The sequence below is a fragment of the Ranitomeya imitator genome, chromosome 2, assembly GCF_032444005.1.
Source record: "Ranitomeya imitator isolate aRanImi1 chromosome 2, aRanImi1.pri, whole genome shotgun sequence".
NCBI classification, from domain to species: domain Eukaryota; kingdom Metazoa; phylum Chordata; class Amphibia; order Anura; family Dendrobatidae; genus Ranitomeya; species Ranitomeya imitator.
In genome coordinates, this window is record NC_091283.1 from 814,763,694 (window position 1) to 814,779,073 (window position 15,380).

At 43.1% G+C, this 15,380-nt stretch overlaps 1 protein-coding gene across 3 annotated transcripts in view; it reads right to left on the minus strand.

Annotated features, from left to right (window-relative positions):
• The window catches only part of DPYSL4 (dihydropyrimidinase like 4), a 58,517-nt gene that overhangs the window by 5,436 nt on the left and 37,701 nt on the right, over window positions 1-15,380 (minus strand). For all 3 annotated transcript variants that reach the window (XR_011318537.1, XM_069753895.1, XM_069753896.1), the window contains exons 10-13: window positions 14,063-14,204; window positions 9,711-9,881; window positions 8,063-8,242; window positions 3,767-3,938 (exon numbers count right to left, since the gene is read on the minus strand). Coding sequence is in view for 2 of the 3 variants with exons in the window: in XM_069753895.1 (XP_069609996.1) it covers window positions 3,767-3,938; window positions 8,063-8,242; window positions 9,711-9,881; window positions 14,063-14,204 (665 nt within the window). In the remaining variant the exon portion in view is untranslated. The remainder of the gene's footprint in view (window positions 1-3,766; window positions 3,939-8,062; window positions 8,243-9,710; window positions 9,882-14,062; window positions 14,205-15,380) is intronic.

Sequence of the window (15,380 nt, forward strand, 5' to 3'; positions counted from 1 at the left end):
TTAGCACGGCAGCTCAGGGGTTAGCACGGCGGCTCAGTGGTTAGCACGGCGGCTCAGTGGTTAGCACGGCGGCTCAGTGGTTAGCACGGCGGCTCAGTGGTTAGCACGGCGGCTCAGTGGTTAGCACGGCGGCTCAGTGGTTAGCACGGCGGCTCAGTGGTTAGCACGGCGGCTCAGTGGTTAGCACGGCAGCTCAGTGGTTAGCACGGCGGCTCAGTGGTTAGCACGGCGGCTCAGTGGTTAGCACGGTGGCTCAGTGGTTAGCACGGCAGCTCAGTGGTTAGCACAGCGGTTCAATGGTTAGCACGGCGGCTCAGTGGTTAGCACAGTGGCTCAGTGGTTAGCACGGCGGCTCAGTGGTTAGCACGGCGGCTCAGTGGTTAGCACGGCGGCTCAGTGGTTAGCACGGCGGCTCAGTGGTTAGCACGGCGGCTCAGTGGTTAGCACGGCAGCTCAGTGGTTAGCACGGCGGTTCAATGGTTAGCACGGTGGTTCAATGGTTAGCACGGTGGCTCAGTGGTTAGCACGGCGGCTCAGTGGTTAGCACAGTGGCTCAGTGGTTAGCACGGCGGCTCAGTGGTTAGCACTGTAGCAGCCGTGCAGCACTGGTGTCCTGGGTCCAAATTCCACCAAGAACAATATTTGCAAGGAGTTTGTATGTTCTCCCCGTGTTTCCTTGGGTTTCCTCCGGGTTCTCTGGTTTCCTCCCAAACTCCAAAGACATACTGATAAGGAATTTAGATTGTGAGCCCCAGTGGGGACAGTGGTGATGATTTCTATAAAGCACCTTAGTAATTAATGGTGCCATATAAGCAAAAAATAGATGTATAATATACTATGATAATATTTTTAAATTGCAAACAAAAAATGTAACGTTGGCCAAACATCTATGGGGATATTTACTTTAATGCTCGTGGTGTTAGCTAAAAATTATTTTTGATCATCATTTTGCGTTTCATTAGAAATTTTGCATCAGTTACCTTTTGTAGTCTCTGTGTTGAACCGTCTACAGCTGGTGCCGAGTGAGTTAACTGAGAATCCTTCAGCGAGCTGGAGAGTTTAAAGGGAATGTGTCACCTCCAAAAACCGCTATTTAGCTGCAGATACAGTGCAGATCTGCAGGCAAATAATGTTTATATAATGTGTGGCCGGCTTGCTAGAAAATGAAGTGGCATTTTCTCTGCAGCCGCTCACTCCCAATCATCGTATGTGTGCACAGCTGGCTGTCAGTCAATGTGACGGGGAGTGATTAGAGCGCGCTCAGTGTGTAGTGAGCAGTGACTGTAAGGCCCTGATGACTGTCAGAGAGCGACTGCAGTGAGAATAAATCTTCCTATTTAGGAGCCGACGGGTTCCCTTTATATTCCTTCTTCTGAGCTCCTCTCTGCTAATTTGTGACCAATTTGTGGTTAGAAATCAACTAAGAGAGGAACAGAAAAAGGAAGATAAATGTTACAGACTCTCCTGTCAGAACGAGCTCACTGACTATCCTCAATTTACTCATTCTGCAGCCCAGGCAGACAGAGGCTAAAGAAGACAAACGGAGCAAAATTTTAAATGAAACCCAATTACAAAACTGATTTAAAGCCCAAAATATATGAATTTATATATATAAAAAAAAATATATCCTCACGGGTGTCTATATCGCTTAATGCCTGTGGTCATTGTAGAACGTTATATAAGGACAGGCATGAGATGCGGAGCCAGGAGATAAATTAGTGCTATCACACATTATTGTCCAAATTCTTATTAATTAATTGTAGTTTTTAGATAAAAGGGAAAGCAGCAGAGCAGATGTTAATAGGACAAGAAATGCAGATTGATTATTTCCAGCCTCATTTTATAGCCACCCATGGTACATGTCTTTTCCTAGCCATTATGTATTGTACTGAAGACATTGCTTGCAATGGAAACTCAATTTAAAGGGGCTTTCCATTATAATGACATAGATGACCCCTGCTCAGGATAGGTCATCATTATCAGATTATTGTGGGTAAATACCCGACACCTCTGTTAGCGGCCTGATGTATGTAGCCCAAACACTACAGCGCCACACATTGTTGGTGGCCAATTCCAGTTACTGCAGATTAGCATCTGTGCATTACTTTCTATAGTTGCCACCAACTTATGAGCTGCCATATAGTCATATAGTCATGGCCAAAATTGTTGGCACCCTTGAAGTTCCAGAAAACATCTTGACAAAGCGGACAAAGAAACATCAAGATCTCTGGAGATGGACTTGTAACCTTGAGATAGTTGATATTGTTCAACAATTGTGGTTCTCAAATCCTCAGACAGTTCTCTTCTCCTCTCTCTGTTCTCCATGCTTAGTGTGGCACAATCAGACACACAATGCAAAGATTGAGTCAACTTCTCCCCTTTTTCTCTGGTTTCAGGAGTGATTTTCATATTGCCCACATCTGTTAAGGTACCGTCACACATAACGATATCGTTAACGATATCGTTGCTTTTTGTGACGTAGCAACGATATCGTTAACGAAATCGTTATGTGTGACAGCGACCAACGATCAGGCCCCTGCTGGGAGATCGTTGGTCGCTGGGGAAAGTCCAGCACTTTATTTTGTCGCTGGATCTCCCGCTGACATCGCTGAATCGGCGTGTGTGACACCGATCTAGCGATGTCTTCACTGGTAACCAGGGTAAATATCGGGTTACTATGCGCAGGGCCGCGCTTAGTAACCCGATGTTTACCCTGGTTACCGTTGTAAATGTAAAAAAACAAACACTACATACTTACATTCCCGGTGTCTGGTCATGTCCCTCGCCTTCAGCTTCCCGCACTGACTGTGAGCGCCGGCCGGCCGTAAAGCACAGCGGTGACGTCACCGCTGTACTTTACGGTCGGCGCTCAGTCAGTGCGGGAAGCTGAAGGCGAGGGACATGACCAGACACCGGGAATGTAAGTATGTAGTGTTTGTTTTTTTACATTTACAACGATAACCAGGGTAAACATCGGGTTACTAAGCGCGGCCCTGCGCTTAGTAACCTGATGTTTACCCTGGTTACCCGGGGACCTCAGGATCGTTGGTCGCTGGAGAGCTGTCTGTGTGACAGCTCTCCAGCGACCAAACAGCGACACTGCAGCGATCGACATTGTTGTCGGTATCGCTGCAGCGTCGCTTAGTATGACGGTACCTTTACTTGTCACAGGTGAGTTTGAACGAGCATCACATGCTTGAAACAAAGTTGTTTACCCACAAATTTGGAAAGGTGTCAACAAGCTTGTCCTTCCCATTTTGGGGGTTTTGTGTCCAATTTGGCTTTTTTTCAGGGTTTTTTTTTGTGTTTATTCCAATACATACAAAGGAAATAACATGTGTATAACAAAATGTGTGTAATTGCGATAATTTTCTACATTTTCTCGAATAATTTCAAGGGTGCCAACACTTTCGGCCATGACTGATTCTAACAATGCATCCTGGCAGCAATCTTATAGGTTGAGGGGGAACCAGTAGCCTGGATACCACAGGTAGTCTAACTCCGCCCCTGATTGGCAGCTTTCTGCCTATGCACAGTGTACATCTGACAACCAGTGGTGTGGGTGGGTTAATACAGAGCTCAGCATCCAGAGCACTGCTAGATCTACCGTAGATAAAACAGGGATTTTATCAAAACTGCAGCAAGAAGCCCAGTAAGTGATATATCCCTGGAATCAGGGTTTCTGCCCCTACATCATGCTGCTCTCAGATGGGGTAGGTGACAGATTCCCTTTAACTTAATCTCATGTCATCTAAAATCAATTTACCTGACAAACTGAATCCAGACTGATGCAGGTTCCGGACTGGCACCATCTGGACTTTTCCTGGACAGGTTGCTGTTCTTGAGGTTGGCGTGGGTGCTGCCGTTTTTGCCGGTATTATGACATCATGAACGGGACCATCATACAAACCCCTGGGAACACCCCGCACCTCCGCCATCTGAAGGAAACACGAGACACAAAAGCTAAATTCTTACATTGAATCTTGTAGTAATGAAGATGAGCAGGAAATAATCCTCCAGAATAATCGCCGCCTACATGAACTGACCTAATGCTCTTCTGCTTCATCGCCCACAGATAAATGCATAATACTGGATATACTCCTCCCGACACGCTCCTATCCAACCCCCGAGGGGAAATTCTCAAGAAGAAGCGGCTGCTTTATGTAGGGAGGGCTCTTCTCGCGCTGAGCTCAACCAGTATTCAAATGATCTACAGATGTTTTATACGAGGGGCGATCCAAAAGTACTGATAATCGGTTATTTCTATTGCACACAGAAATTAAAATAAAATGTTTTCTTCTCTCTTAGGTACCCACTAGTCCAGGAAAAAAAAATCACTTAAATAGACCACGATTCCTGGGAGCTACATTCATTTGAATATGAACTGCCGAGGAGTGAACATCAAAATGGAAAAAAACGAGCTCAGAGCTGTCATCAAATACCTCTGCTTGAAAAAAGTGACTACCAAAGACATACACAGCGACTTGGTGGAAACATTGGGGGACTCTTCTCCTCCATATTCCACAGTTGCATGCTGGGCCAAGGAATTTAAGCTGGGAAGAACATCGACGGAAGATGAACATCGTGAAGGACGCCCATCCACGTCCCTCAATGAAGAAAGCGTGAAAAAAGTTGAAGTTGTATTGGCAGATCGAAGAGTGATTATCAGGCATGTAGCTGAGGTCACAGGGATCTCATATGGCAGTATTCAAAGAATCCTTGCAAAAGAATTGCATATGAGAAAGGTCTCCGCGCGTTGGGTGCCAAAAATGTTAACCGACGAGCAAAAGAAGAAACGAGTTGACATTTCAATAGCAAATCTCGAAAAGTTCCAAGCAGACAAGAAAAAAATTTTGTCACGTTTTTTGACCATGGACAAGACCTGGATCCACCACTTTGATCCCAAAACTAAACAACAATCGATGACATGGAAACGAGCCGACGAACCAACGCCGAAGAAATTCAAAGTGTCAAGCTCAGCAGGGAAAGTTATGGTGTCCGTTTTTTGGGACGCTGAAGGAATTATTATGGTGGACTATTTGGAGAAGGGAGCCACTATTACGGGCTCCTACTACGCAGAACAAATAAGAAGATTGTGGGAGGCTATCAAGGAGAAAAGGCGCGGCAAACTGCGGGCTGGAGTGTTGTTTCACCAAGATAACGCTCCGCCTCACAAAGCTGCAGTTGCCATGGCTACCATTCAAGAAGCGGGCTTTGAACTGGTGGAACACCCCCCCTATTGGCCAGATCTAGCCCCCAGTGACTTCTTTCTCTTTCCTCGGCTCAAGGAACACAAGAAATTTGATGACAATAGCGACCTGATAACCGCTGTTGGGGATTTATTTGAGGGTCAAGATCAAGAATTTTTTTCAAAGGGAATTCTAAGTTTAGAAAAGAGATGGACTAAATGTATAGACTTGTTAGGAGACTATGTAGAAAAATAAAAAAAATTTTTGACTATATTCATTGTGTTTAGTATTGATTATCATTACTTTTGGATCGCCCCTCGTAGATACATGATTGGATGCACTGAAGACGTCTGCCAGTGAGTTCCCCTTTACCATTTATTGACAAAGTACTTCTGACCATGGTAGACATCTATATGTGCAAAGATACAAGAGCTTTGTAGTTAAGGGGCCCTTCTGCCTGGAGGGAGCTAGGCTGGTGAACTTCATGGTAATTACTAGCCAAAGTTGTATACTGGGATCATATACTGTTCATGGTCCTATTATAAAAAATGCCCTTCAAGCAACACATTCCATAACAATAATAATAATAATAATAATACACAAAACAACATCCCGTTCTCTGACATCATGTCTTGCTCTGCTGCTATTGGCTGAAGCTGCACCTCATAAACTTCCTGCTCTGCTGCTATTGGCTAAAGCTGCACCTCATAAACTTCCTGCTCTTCTGCTATTGGCTGAAGCTGCACCTCATAAACTTCTTGCTCTGCTGCTATTGGCTGAAGCTGCACCTCATAAACTTTCTACCCACCCTGCTATTGGCTGAAGCTGCACCTCACAGACTTCCTGATCTGCTGCTATTGGCTGAAGCTGCACCTCACAGACTTCCTGATCTGCTGCTATTGGTTGAAGCTGCACCTCAAAGACTTCCTGATCTGCTGCTATTGGCTGAAGCTGCACCTCATAAACCTCCTGCTCTGCTGATATTGGCTGAAGCACCTCACAGATTTCCTGCTCCTCCGGCTCCCAGCATTCACTCTGCACATAATACTGAGTATTTCCTGGTCAGTTCACATAATTCCTTGATCATTCTGTTGTGTTTATTTTAGGGCTTATTCATGGGATTCAAGAAGTATGGATACTGAAACCTTTGTTAAAGGGGTTGTGTGGTCATGGTATACCATGGATAGGTCATCAATATCAGATCAGCTGGGTTCCGACACCATACAACCCCATTGATCAGCTGTCACAAGCTCCAAGTGTGGTCGGATGTTAATACATGACATCGAGCTTCATTTTATGTGTTGTAGCACTGCCGAACAGTGGCGTAGCATTGGTAACCAGCGACTGGGGCTTGGCAACTATTTTGCACTCACTAACCCCATGGGGTCCATTCCATCAGTTCAGTATTTGAGCCCCTTATTCCCTCTCTTATTTAAAATAAGCTCTGGAGGCAGATTCTTGGGGAGATCTACGTCCGGCCCATAGATCTTAACAGCTCATTTACATATTAGAAAAAAGTGGATTTCTCTGGCATAAGACATCAGATTACAGCTATCATGGCATCATTTTATTCAGTTTGCGTTCCTATAAAGTCACTTAGGAGGGTTCATCCTAGTGACAGATTTCCTTTGAGAAATCCAGATGTGACTTATAGTAAGCCTAAGCTCACATTTCTGTACCTCCCGTTTATCTGTTCCATTTATACAAACGGATTTCATATGCAAAAGTATCCATTTGTATCAGTTTATGACAATGGAATCAGAGGGGCCCATTTTATTTATTTTTGGGGTGGCGGGGGGAGTCCATTTGGATTGCATTTAGGACCAGTTTTTGGAATGGAAGCAATAGGTCTGGATGCAGAACTTGGAGACGCCCCATAATAATCAGGAGCTATATGACTGCTATCCTAAGATATCATTTATACTATATACTCGGCAAGGATAACATGGATGGATCTTGTCTAAAGGAGCCAAATATGTTATTGTTTATGTATTATTATATTTTTTCCTGCTTAGACTTAACCTGTATTTCAAGGTCATCCATAGATGGTAGCACTCACCAGTAGAGGGCGCAAAAAAAGTAGTCATAGTAGCCATGCCATAGCCAATCAATATCCTTATCCCGGAATAAACCCCACCAGTATCATGGTAGAGGGGTCAGGAATGTGGGTGCAGTGGGCTCCCCGAAAACTACTCCTGCACAGACATGTGGTTAATGATAACTGTGACTTTAAGGGGAGCGACATTTAAATTTTCCTATCTCTGAAAGTAACATTAATGCATAGTGATATCCAGAGAGGAGGAGAGCTGCGGGGCGGTGGTACCTATCACATCGAATGCATCACATGGGGAACAGTTAGGGAGGTGCACGCTCATCCTATACCTTTTCCCATACAGCGGCTCGTATTACTGTGTGCACGTTCAGCATTTATAAGTGAAAAATCAGCTGCAAATACCGATGTGTTGGCAGCAATAAACCCAACATAAAATTAATGCTTTTTTTATGCATTTTTTTTTTTTTTGCATGTGTTTTGCTGCGTTTTTTCCCCATTCATTAGTATGGATGAAATCTGCTGCAAAAACGCTGATTAAAACTGCCAGGGAAAAAATAAGCAACGTGTGCATGAGACTTCAGGAATCTCATTCATTTTGCTGGTGCTGGGAAATCCTTCACAAAACAAACAAAACGCCTTTTTTGCCCTAAATGCAAATCTGGTAGAATGAAAAAAAAAAAACAATCATAAAAAAGCTTTGATCCAAACGTTTGGCCTTAAAATCAGTGGGAATGTAATGAATATTCTGAGAACGCCTCTATTACTCGGCCGTCAGCGGACATTGCCAATAAAACAGAAGAGAAGCCGGGATTGTACTCGCCTTATTTCTGGCTTTGATTCTCTTGTAGACATAATCGGGGAAGGTTTTCCTAGGAATGAAGCGTCCAGATCCTTGGCTCACGTGGAGGGTCCCGTTCTCTAAGACGATTCTCCCTTGACTTATTACCAATTCTGGCGCTCCATGGCACTCCATGCCTTCAAATATATTCAGCTCCACAGCCTGATGGAGAAACCAGTGTCTGATTTATGTACATTGAATCATTACGATGGCGTGTCTCGCCTACCAAGTCATGGCGCATCCACTGAGTCACCCCCTGAGCATCGAAAGCTAGGAGGGGTAAAAAATCAATTGTGCGTTGCTGCTAAAAGGAATTTATCAGGAGGAATTTACTAATGAAGCTAATGGTATGACTGAATAGCTGCTAACACCACGATAAAAATGACACCTTTCTTGTAGAAATCCGATGTGCCAGCACTGAGATATCAAGCTGTGAAATCACATGCAAAATAGCCTGGAAGTGCATTTGGGGCGTGTCAAATGACACACCCCCAATACACTACCAGGTTAATTTGCATGCTGCTTCAAAGCTTAATTTCTCAGCACTGGCACATCGGATTTCTACAAGAAATGTATCATTTTTCTTGTTGTCCTACAATCTCTACAGCCTTAATACTAGTTTCTGTAGTAAGCTGGGTCACATCTATATGGCAATGAATTAGGCACTTCCTGCGGCTCAGTCTGCCTCTTAGTTGGATATAAAAATTAAAGATCTGCTTCAAAGATGTTTATTTTCCAGAGTGAGAGAGACAGACGAACATCCAGTGCAATAGGTTCTTATCTGATGGAATAATTAGTTTAGGTGCGGGTTCTGATAATTGCTCACCATTTAGGGTTGTTTAACCCCGAACCGAGGAATCATGGACTGACAGCTGCTGCAGTACCCTCAGGTCGGGAGATCCCATCATCTGAAGCAAGTAGTAGGATGATAGGAGTGGTAGACTGATCGGCTGGCGTGGAAATCAAGAAATCCAGAAGATGTAGTATTGTGGTACTCCTGATGAAGACGTTGGTCCAACTTTGAGACTAAACCTCATGGACAATCCTGAACTGCGTCTCCTGGATTTCTTGGTTTCCACATCAGCAGCACAGACGACCACTCCTATCTTCCTATAACTTGATTTTTTTTTCAGAATCGACACTTATAGCCCCTCCACAGAATAAGTGCGAATGTCTGATCCTTTGTGGAACCAATTTCGGTATTGGAGGGTCCCAATTTCGGTATTGGAGGGTCCCATGTTCCCCATTCAAACACAGCTGTAATTGAGCTCTGTATTTACTCTATATTTGCAGTATTTTGTATTTCCAACATTTCTGTCCGATGGTGAAGAAAAATAAAGCATCCAATATTGAATGATAAAAAAAAGCCTATACATAGGAAAGAGCAGAGGAACATGTAATTCTAGGCAGGGTTATGTTACCTCTCGTAAAATAATCTGTATGACTAATGATATGGAGCTGGCCTGCAATTCCAGACACAGATCACAGGGTGGCGCTATTTCTGGAAATAATTCAAGACTTTTTTTTTCAGTCTTCATACAACCCACATTGTGACCTACTAGAAGGAAAATGACGGTAAAGGACAAAGTCCCATAGATAACAGATAGAAATGGATAAAACTGCTGTTTACCAGATTATGGCTCTTTGCTGAAATGATTTTAACAGTTTTGGGATTCCAGATAACGAGGTCGGCGTCTGAGCCAGCAGCGATCCTTCCCTTCCGAGGATATAAGTTGAAAATCTTGGCTGCGTTTGTGCTGGTCACGGCAACAAACTCATTCTCATCCATCTTGCCCGGAGTCTGAAATTAGGAAGAAATCTGGAAGTAATTAGTCTAATAGAAGCTTTTATATAACCCGTCACAAGACTTGTATTTCTAGCCCCATGTGGAATTTTTGGGGTATTTTTTTCTTTCAGTCTGTTTTTTTTTAATGACTTGCTGATCGGTTCTGAGGGGATTCGACCATGGGGACCACCAGTGATCGAAAAACTGGGGCTCTGAAAACCTGAAAAATGGGCTTTTGAAACTGGAGAATGGGGCTCTGAATAGAGCACAGATGTGTATGCTCAGCCTCCGCTCCATTCATTGGCTATGGGACTGCCATATCTATTTCCGGAGGTCCCATAGACAAAGACAAAGAATGGAGCACAAGTTGAGCATACGCACCTCTACTTCATGCAATGCAGAACTGCAGACCCCGTTTTGGGGGTTACACAAATCCTATCATGGGATCACTGGGGGTCCCAACATTTGAACCACCAGTGATCAGCAAATTATACTTTATTTCATGCATAAGGGATAACTTGTGATTTGGGGAAATAACCCTTTAGTATAATTCTTACAGAGGACGGGGCTCTGTTTTATATTACTGAGCGTCAATTCCCTGAAATAGACAAATAGTGCAATGATAAATTGTTGGCTTCCTCCATCCATCACTAGAGGGAGCTAAGGAGTTAACAGCATACAGATCACATTCTATGCTAATATTTCCAGAATTATGCTCCTGAAATACAAAAACAACAGTGGAGACAGAACCTGCAAACGATGGTCACAAATGGCACCCCCATAACTATAAAGGCACAATTTTTTTTTTGCTATAACAGTTGTCATTTTATGGGGAAAAAACAATGCAGCAGGCTGTGCTATTTTGTCCTATATTTCAACCACATTGTGTAAAAGGCCCCAACACAGATATGATGAACATATAGTGGCATGTAAAGGTTTGGGCACCCCTGATCAAAATTACTGTTATTATGAAGTTAAGTTGAATATGAAATGATCTCCAAAAGGGCTAAAGTTAAAGATGTATTTTAGGCAAAAAATTACAAACAGGAAAATGGGACGATGCCAAAGCTTGTAAACGCTTTTTGTAGCCAGACAGGAGTCTTTCAATTCTTGTTTGAGGGATTTTCATCCATTCTTCCTTGGAAAATTCTTCCAATTCTGTGAGATTCCTGGGTCGTCTTGCATGCTCTGCTATTTTGAGGTCTCGCCACAGATTTACAATGATGTTCAGATCAGGGGACTGTGAGGGCCATTATTAAACCTCCAGGTGTATCTTTTGAGGTCGTCTACTGTGGATTTTGACGTGCGCTTAGGATCATTATCTATTTGTAGAAGTCATCCTCTTTTCAACCTTTTTACGGATGGTGTTATGTTTGCATGAAGAATTTGTTGAAGTTTCATTGAATCCATTCTTTGCTCTACCTGTGAAATGTTCCCTGTGGCATTGGCTGCAACACAACAAACCATGATTGATCCAATGATTGGTGAGATATTCTTTTCCTGAAATTCTGTGCCCTTTTTTCGCAACACATAACTATTTTATTCTCATCGGTCCACAGGACTTGTTTCCAAAATACATCAGGCTTGTTTAGAAGTTCTTTTGCATATTTCTGACTCAGAATTTTTTGGTGAGGATGCAGGAGAGGGTTTCTTCTGATGACTTTTCCATGAAGGCCATATTTGTGTAGGTGTCTCTGAACAATAGAACAATGTACCACAAGTCCAGAGTCTGCTAAATCTTTCTGAAGGTTTCTTGCAATCAAGTGGAGGTTCTTGATTTGCCTCTCTAGCATCTCCTGCAAGCAGCTCTCACTGAAATTTTGCTTGGTCTCCCAGACCTTATCTTGACCTCCACTGTTCCTGGTAACTGCCATTTCTTAAATACATTTTGAAATGAGGAAAGGGCAACTTGAAAACGCTTTGCTATCTTCTTATGTCTTTCTTCTGCTTTGAGGCCTCCACCATTTTCAGAGTGCTAGGCAGCTGCTTAGAAGAACCATGGCTGCTGTTTTTTGGCACAAGGTTAGAGGAGGCTGGGTTTTTGTAAAGCTGTGAAATTTGCATCACCTGGCTTTTACCTAAAGATGATAGTGAACAAGCCATAACCCTTACAGGATAATTAAGGTCTGGAACCTTAGTCAAAGTTATTTGAGCACACAAATCTCCAAGGGTGCCCAAACATTTACATGCCACTGCATACTCAATGTACATACATATATAGTGGGTCAGTAATGGTGTGGGGTGGCATTTCTTTGGAGGGCCGCACAGCCATCCATGTGTTCGCCAGAGATAGCCTGACTGCCATTAGGTACCAGGCTGATATCCTCAGACCTCTTGTGAGACCACATGCTGGTGCGGCTGGCCCTGGGTTCCTCCTAATGCAGGACAATGCCAGAACTCATGTTGCTGGAGTGTGTCAGCAGTTCCTGCAAGATGAAGGCATTGAAGCTATGGACTGGCCCGCCCGTTCCCCAGACCTGAATCCGATTGAGCACATATGGGACATCATGTTTCGCTCTATCCACCAACGTCACGTTGCATCACAGACTGTCCAGGAGTTGGCGGATGCTTTAGTCCAGGTCTGGGACGAGATCGCTCAGGAGACCATCAGCCGCCTCATCAGGAGCATGCCCAGGCGTTGTACAGTAGGGAGGTCATACAGGCACGTGGAGGCCACACACAATACTGAGCATCTTTTACTCATGAGGCATTTCCACTGAAGTTGGATCAGCCTGTAATTTGATTTTCCACTTTGATTTTGAGCATCATTCCAAATCCAGACCTCCATGGGATATTCATTTGAATTTACATTGATAATAGTTATGTTGTATTATTCTGAACACATTCCACAATGCAATGAATAAAGAGATATCTAGGATGTGGTATTTTTGTGTTCCCTTTATTTTGAGCAGTGTATATACTCTGAACTCAATAGTAATACAGATTTATGCAAACCTCTGATCGCCACCAAGTGGCAACTGCATGCAAACACCATAGTGTAATTATTTACCTGCAAATTGTAGTGATACTTTGTATCAGAAAAACAGCACTCTAACCACTATAACAACAGCATTTTCTTTTAAGGGGTTGTCCTTCTTAAAACAAAGTATTAGGAAACGATTAAACTTTTTAGTATAACCGAATTGCTTCCTGTTTCAGCTTCACTTCCAGCTTTGTTTTCATGCAGGAGATTAATTCCTGTGTCGGCATGTGACCGGTGATGTGTATAAAGGGGGCTGGCTGACTGCTGATTTCAGCCTTTTCCTCTGTGTATAAAAACAAATGACAAGAAGCTGGTTGAGCTATTGACATAAATTGTCAGCCAGTCCGCTTCATAAACATCAATGCTGTCCTGCGTCGGAACAAAGCTGGAAGTGTCGACACCTAGGAGCAGCACTAGTATAAGGAGATCAGGGAAAATTTCTCATTAAATAATAATTAAATAATTAAAGTATATCATTAAATAGATCTCTTAGACTTGATGAGACTGGTGTACTTTCTTTGAAAATCTCATTCAGAATGGTGGTATAATCCGTTTTTTTTTTTATAGTCCCCATACCTAATATTAAGATGAGTCCTCCTCTGGAGATTATACGGCCATTCTTACACAGATTATTAAAATAAGTACACCAGCCTCAACAGGTCTAAGATATCTATTTAATAATGGATGCCATTTGCCTGGTGAAATCTAGTGACAAATCCACTTTTAGGGTAGATGGGATGAAGGATAGCAGAGAGGCACAGTCCATACGGGGTGTCTTGGTGCAGGGTTCAGGGGTCTTTTTTCACCAGAATAGTAAGGGTCTGTTCACACGTGGTGTTTTTTCAGCATTTTTTTCTGCGGCAAAACCTGTTCTCTTGGCAGGAAAGAAGCATTTTTTTTCTTGCGTTTTTTTGCTGCATTTTTGTCATGCTAGATTTGTCTCTTTTGCATGCTGATAAAGTTTAGCGAAAAAAAAAAACGCTGCAAAACCTGATAACTGTTTTTTGGTGCGGGTTTTCAACCTTTTTTGAACACTCATTACATTCAATGGGCGAAAAACGCTGAAAGAAGTGACATGCTCTACTGTGTAAAAAAAAAACATGCAAAGCACAAAATACTGTAGTGTCACAAAGATGCAAAAAGTTCCCAGTCCCTGTAAGATTGGGGGAATATCAGAGACGGAAAATATTATATATGCGCATTGTATCCTTACCACACATTTCTCCCATATAATTGACATTCTCTCTTCTATTCCATTCGTTCCCTCGGGTATTAATGTGAAGTTATCCTTCCCTACGGCTTTCTGCGCTGTGGTGAAGGTGCAGTGCGCGCTGCCGCTCACCTGAAGATCTGAACTGTAAGGAGACAATGAAATATATATCATTATTATTAGATATTATTGTGTGCACGTAGCCAGTTTCTGCTCCAAAAATACAGCAAAAAAGCTCAGTGTGAACACACTCTTATTTTTTTTTTCCTCACCATAGGATTTTATGGCAAAAGTTCTTTCCTTTACAGTGGGTAGGGAAAGTATTCAGACCCCTATACGTTTTTTACTCTTTGTTTCATTGCAGCCATTTGGTAATTTCAAAAAAGTTCATTTTTTTCTCATTACTGTACACTCTGCACCCCATCTTGACTGAAAAAAACCAGAAATGTAGAAATTTTTGCAAATTTATTAAAAAAGAAAAACTGAAATATCACATGGTCTTTAGTATTCACCCCCTTTGCTCAGTATTCCCATTCTTTGGTTGAACTGAAGGGACGTTTGTTTGTTTTCCAATATTTGTAACTAAGATTATGGAAAAAACAATCTACTATATAATTGTCTAAGGGTCACTTCCGTCTTTCTCTCTGTCCTTCTGTCTGTCTGTCACGGAAATCCCAAGTCGCTGATTGGTCGCGGCAAAACAGCCACCACCAATCAGCGACGGGCACAGTCCGGCGGCAAAATGGTCGCTCCTTACTCCCCGCAGTCAGTGCCCGCTCCATACTTCCCGCTCACACAGGGTTAATGGCAGCGTTAGCGGACTGCGTTATGCCGCGTTGTAACGCACTCGGTTAACGCTGCTATTAACCCTGTGTGACCAACTTTTTACTATTGATGCTGCCTATTCAGCATCAATAGTAAAAAGATCTAATGTTAAAAATAATAAAAAAAATAAAAAATAGTTACCGTATATACTCACCATCTGTCGGTCCCTCGGATCCAGAACAGGCCTTTCCCGCTCCTCTCGACGCTCCAGTGACGGCTCCATGCATTGCCGCCTCGCGAGATGATGACTTAGCGGTCTTGGGACCAAAGCGCGCGAGGAGCATCGGTAGACGCTTCGCCTGGATCCGGGGGCCAACGGAAGGTGAGTATATAACTATTTTTTATTTTAATTCTTTTTTTTTAACAGGGCTATGGTGCCCACATTGCTATATACTACGTGGGTTGTGCAATATAGTACGTGGGCTGTGCAATATACTACGTGGGCTGTGCAATATACTACGTGGGCTGTGCAATATAGTACGTGGGCTGTGCAATA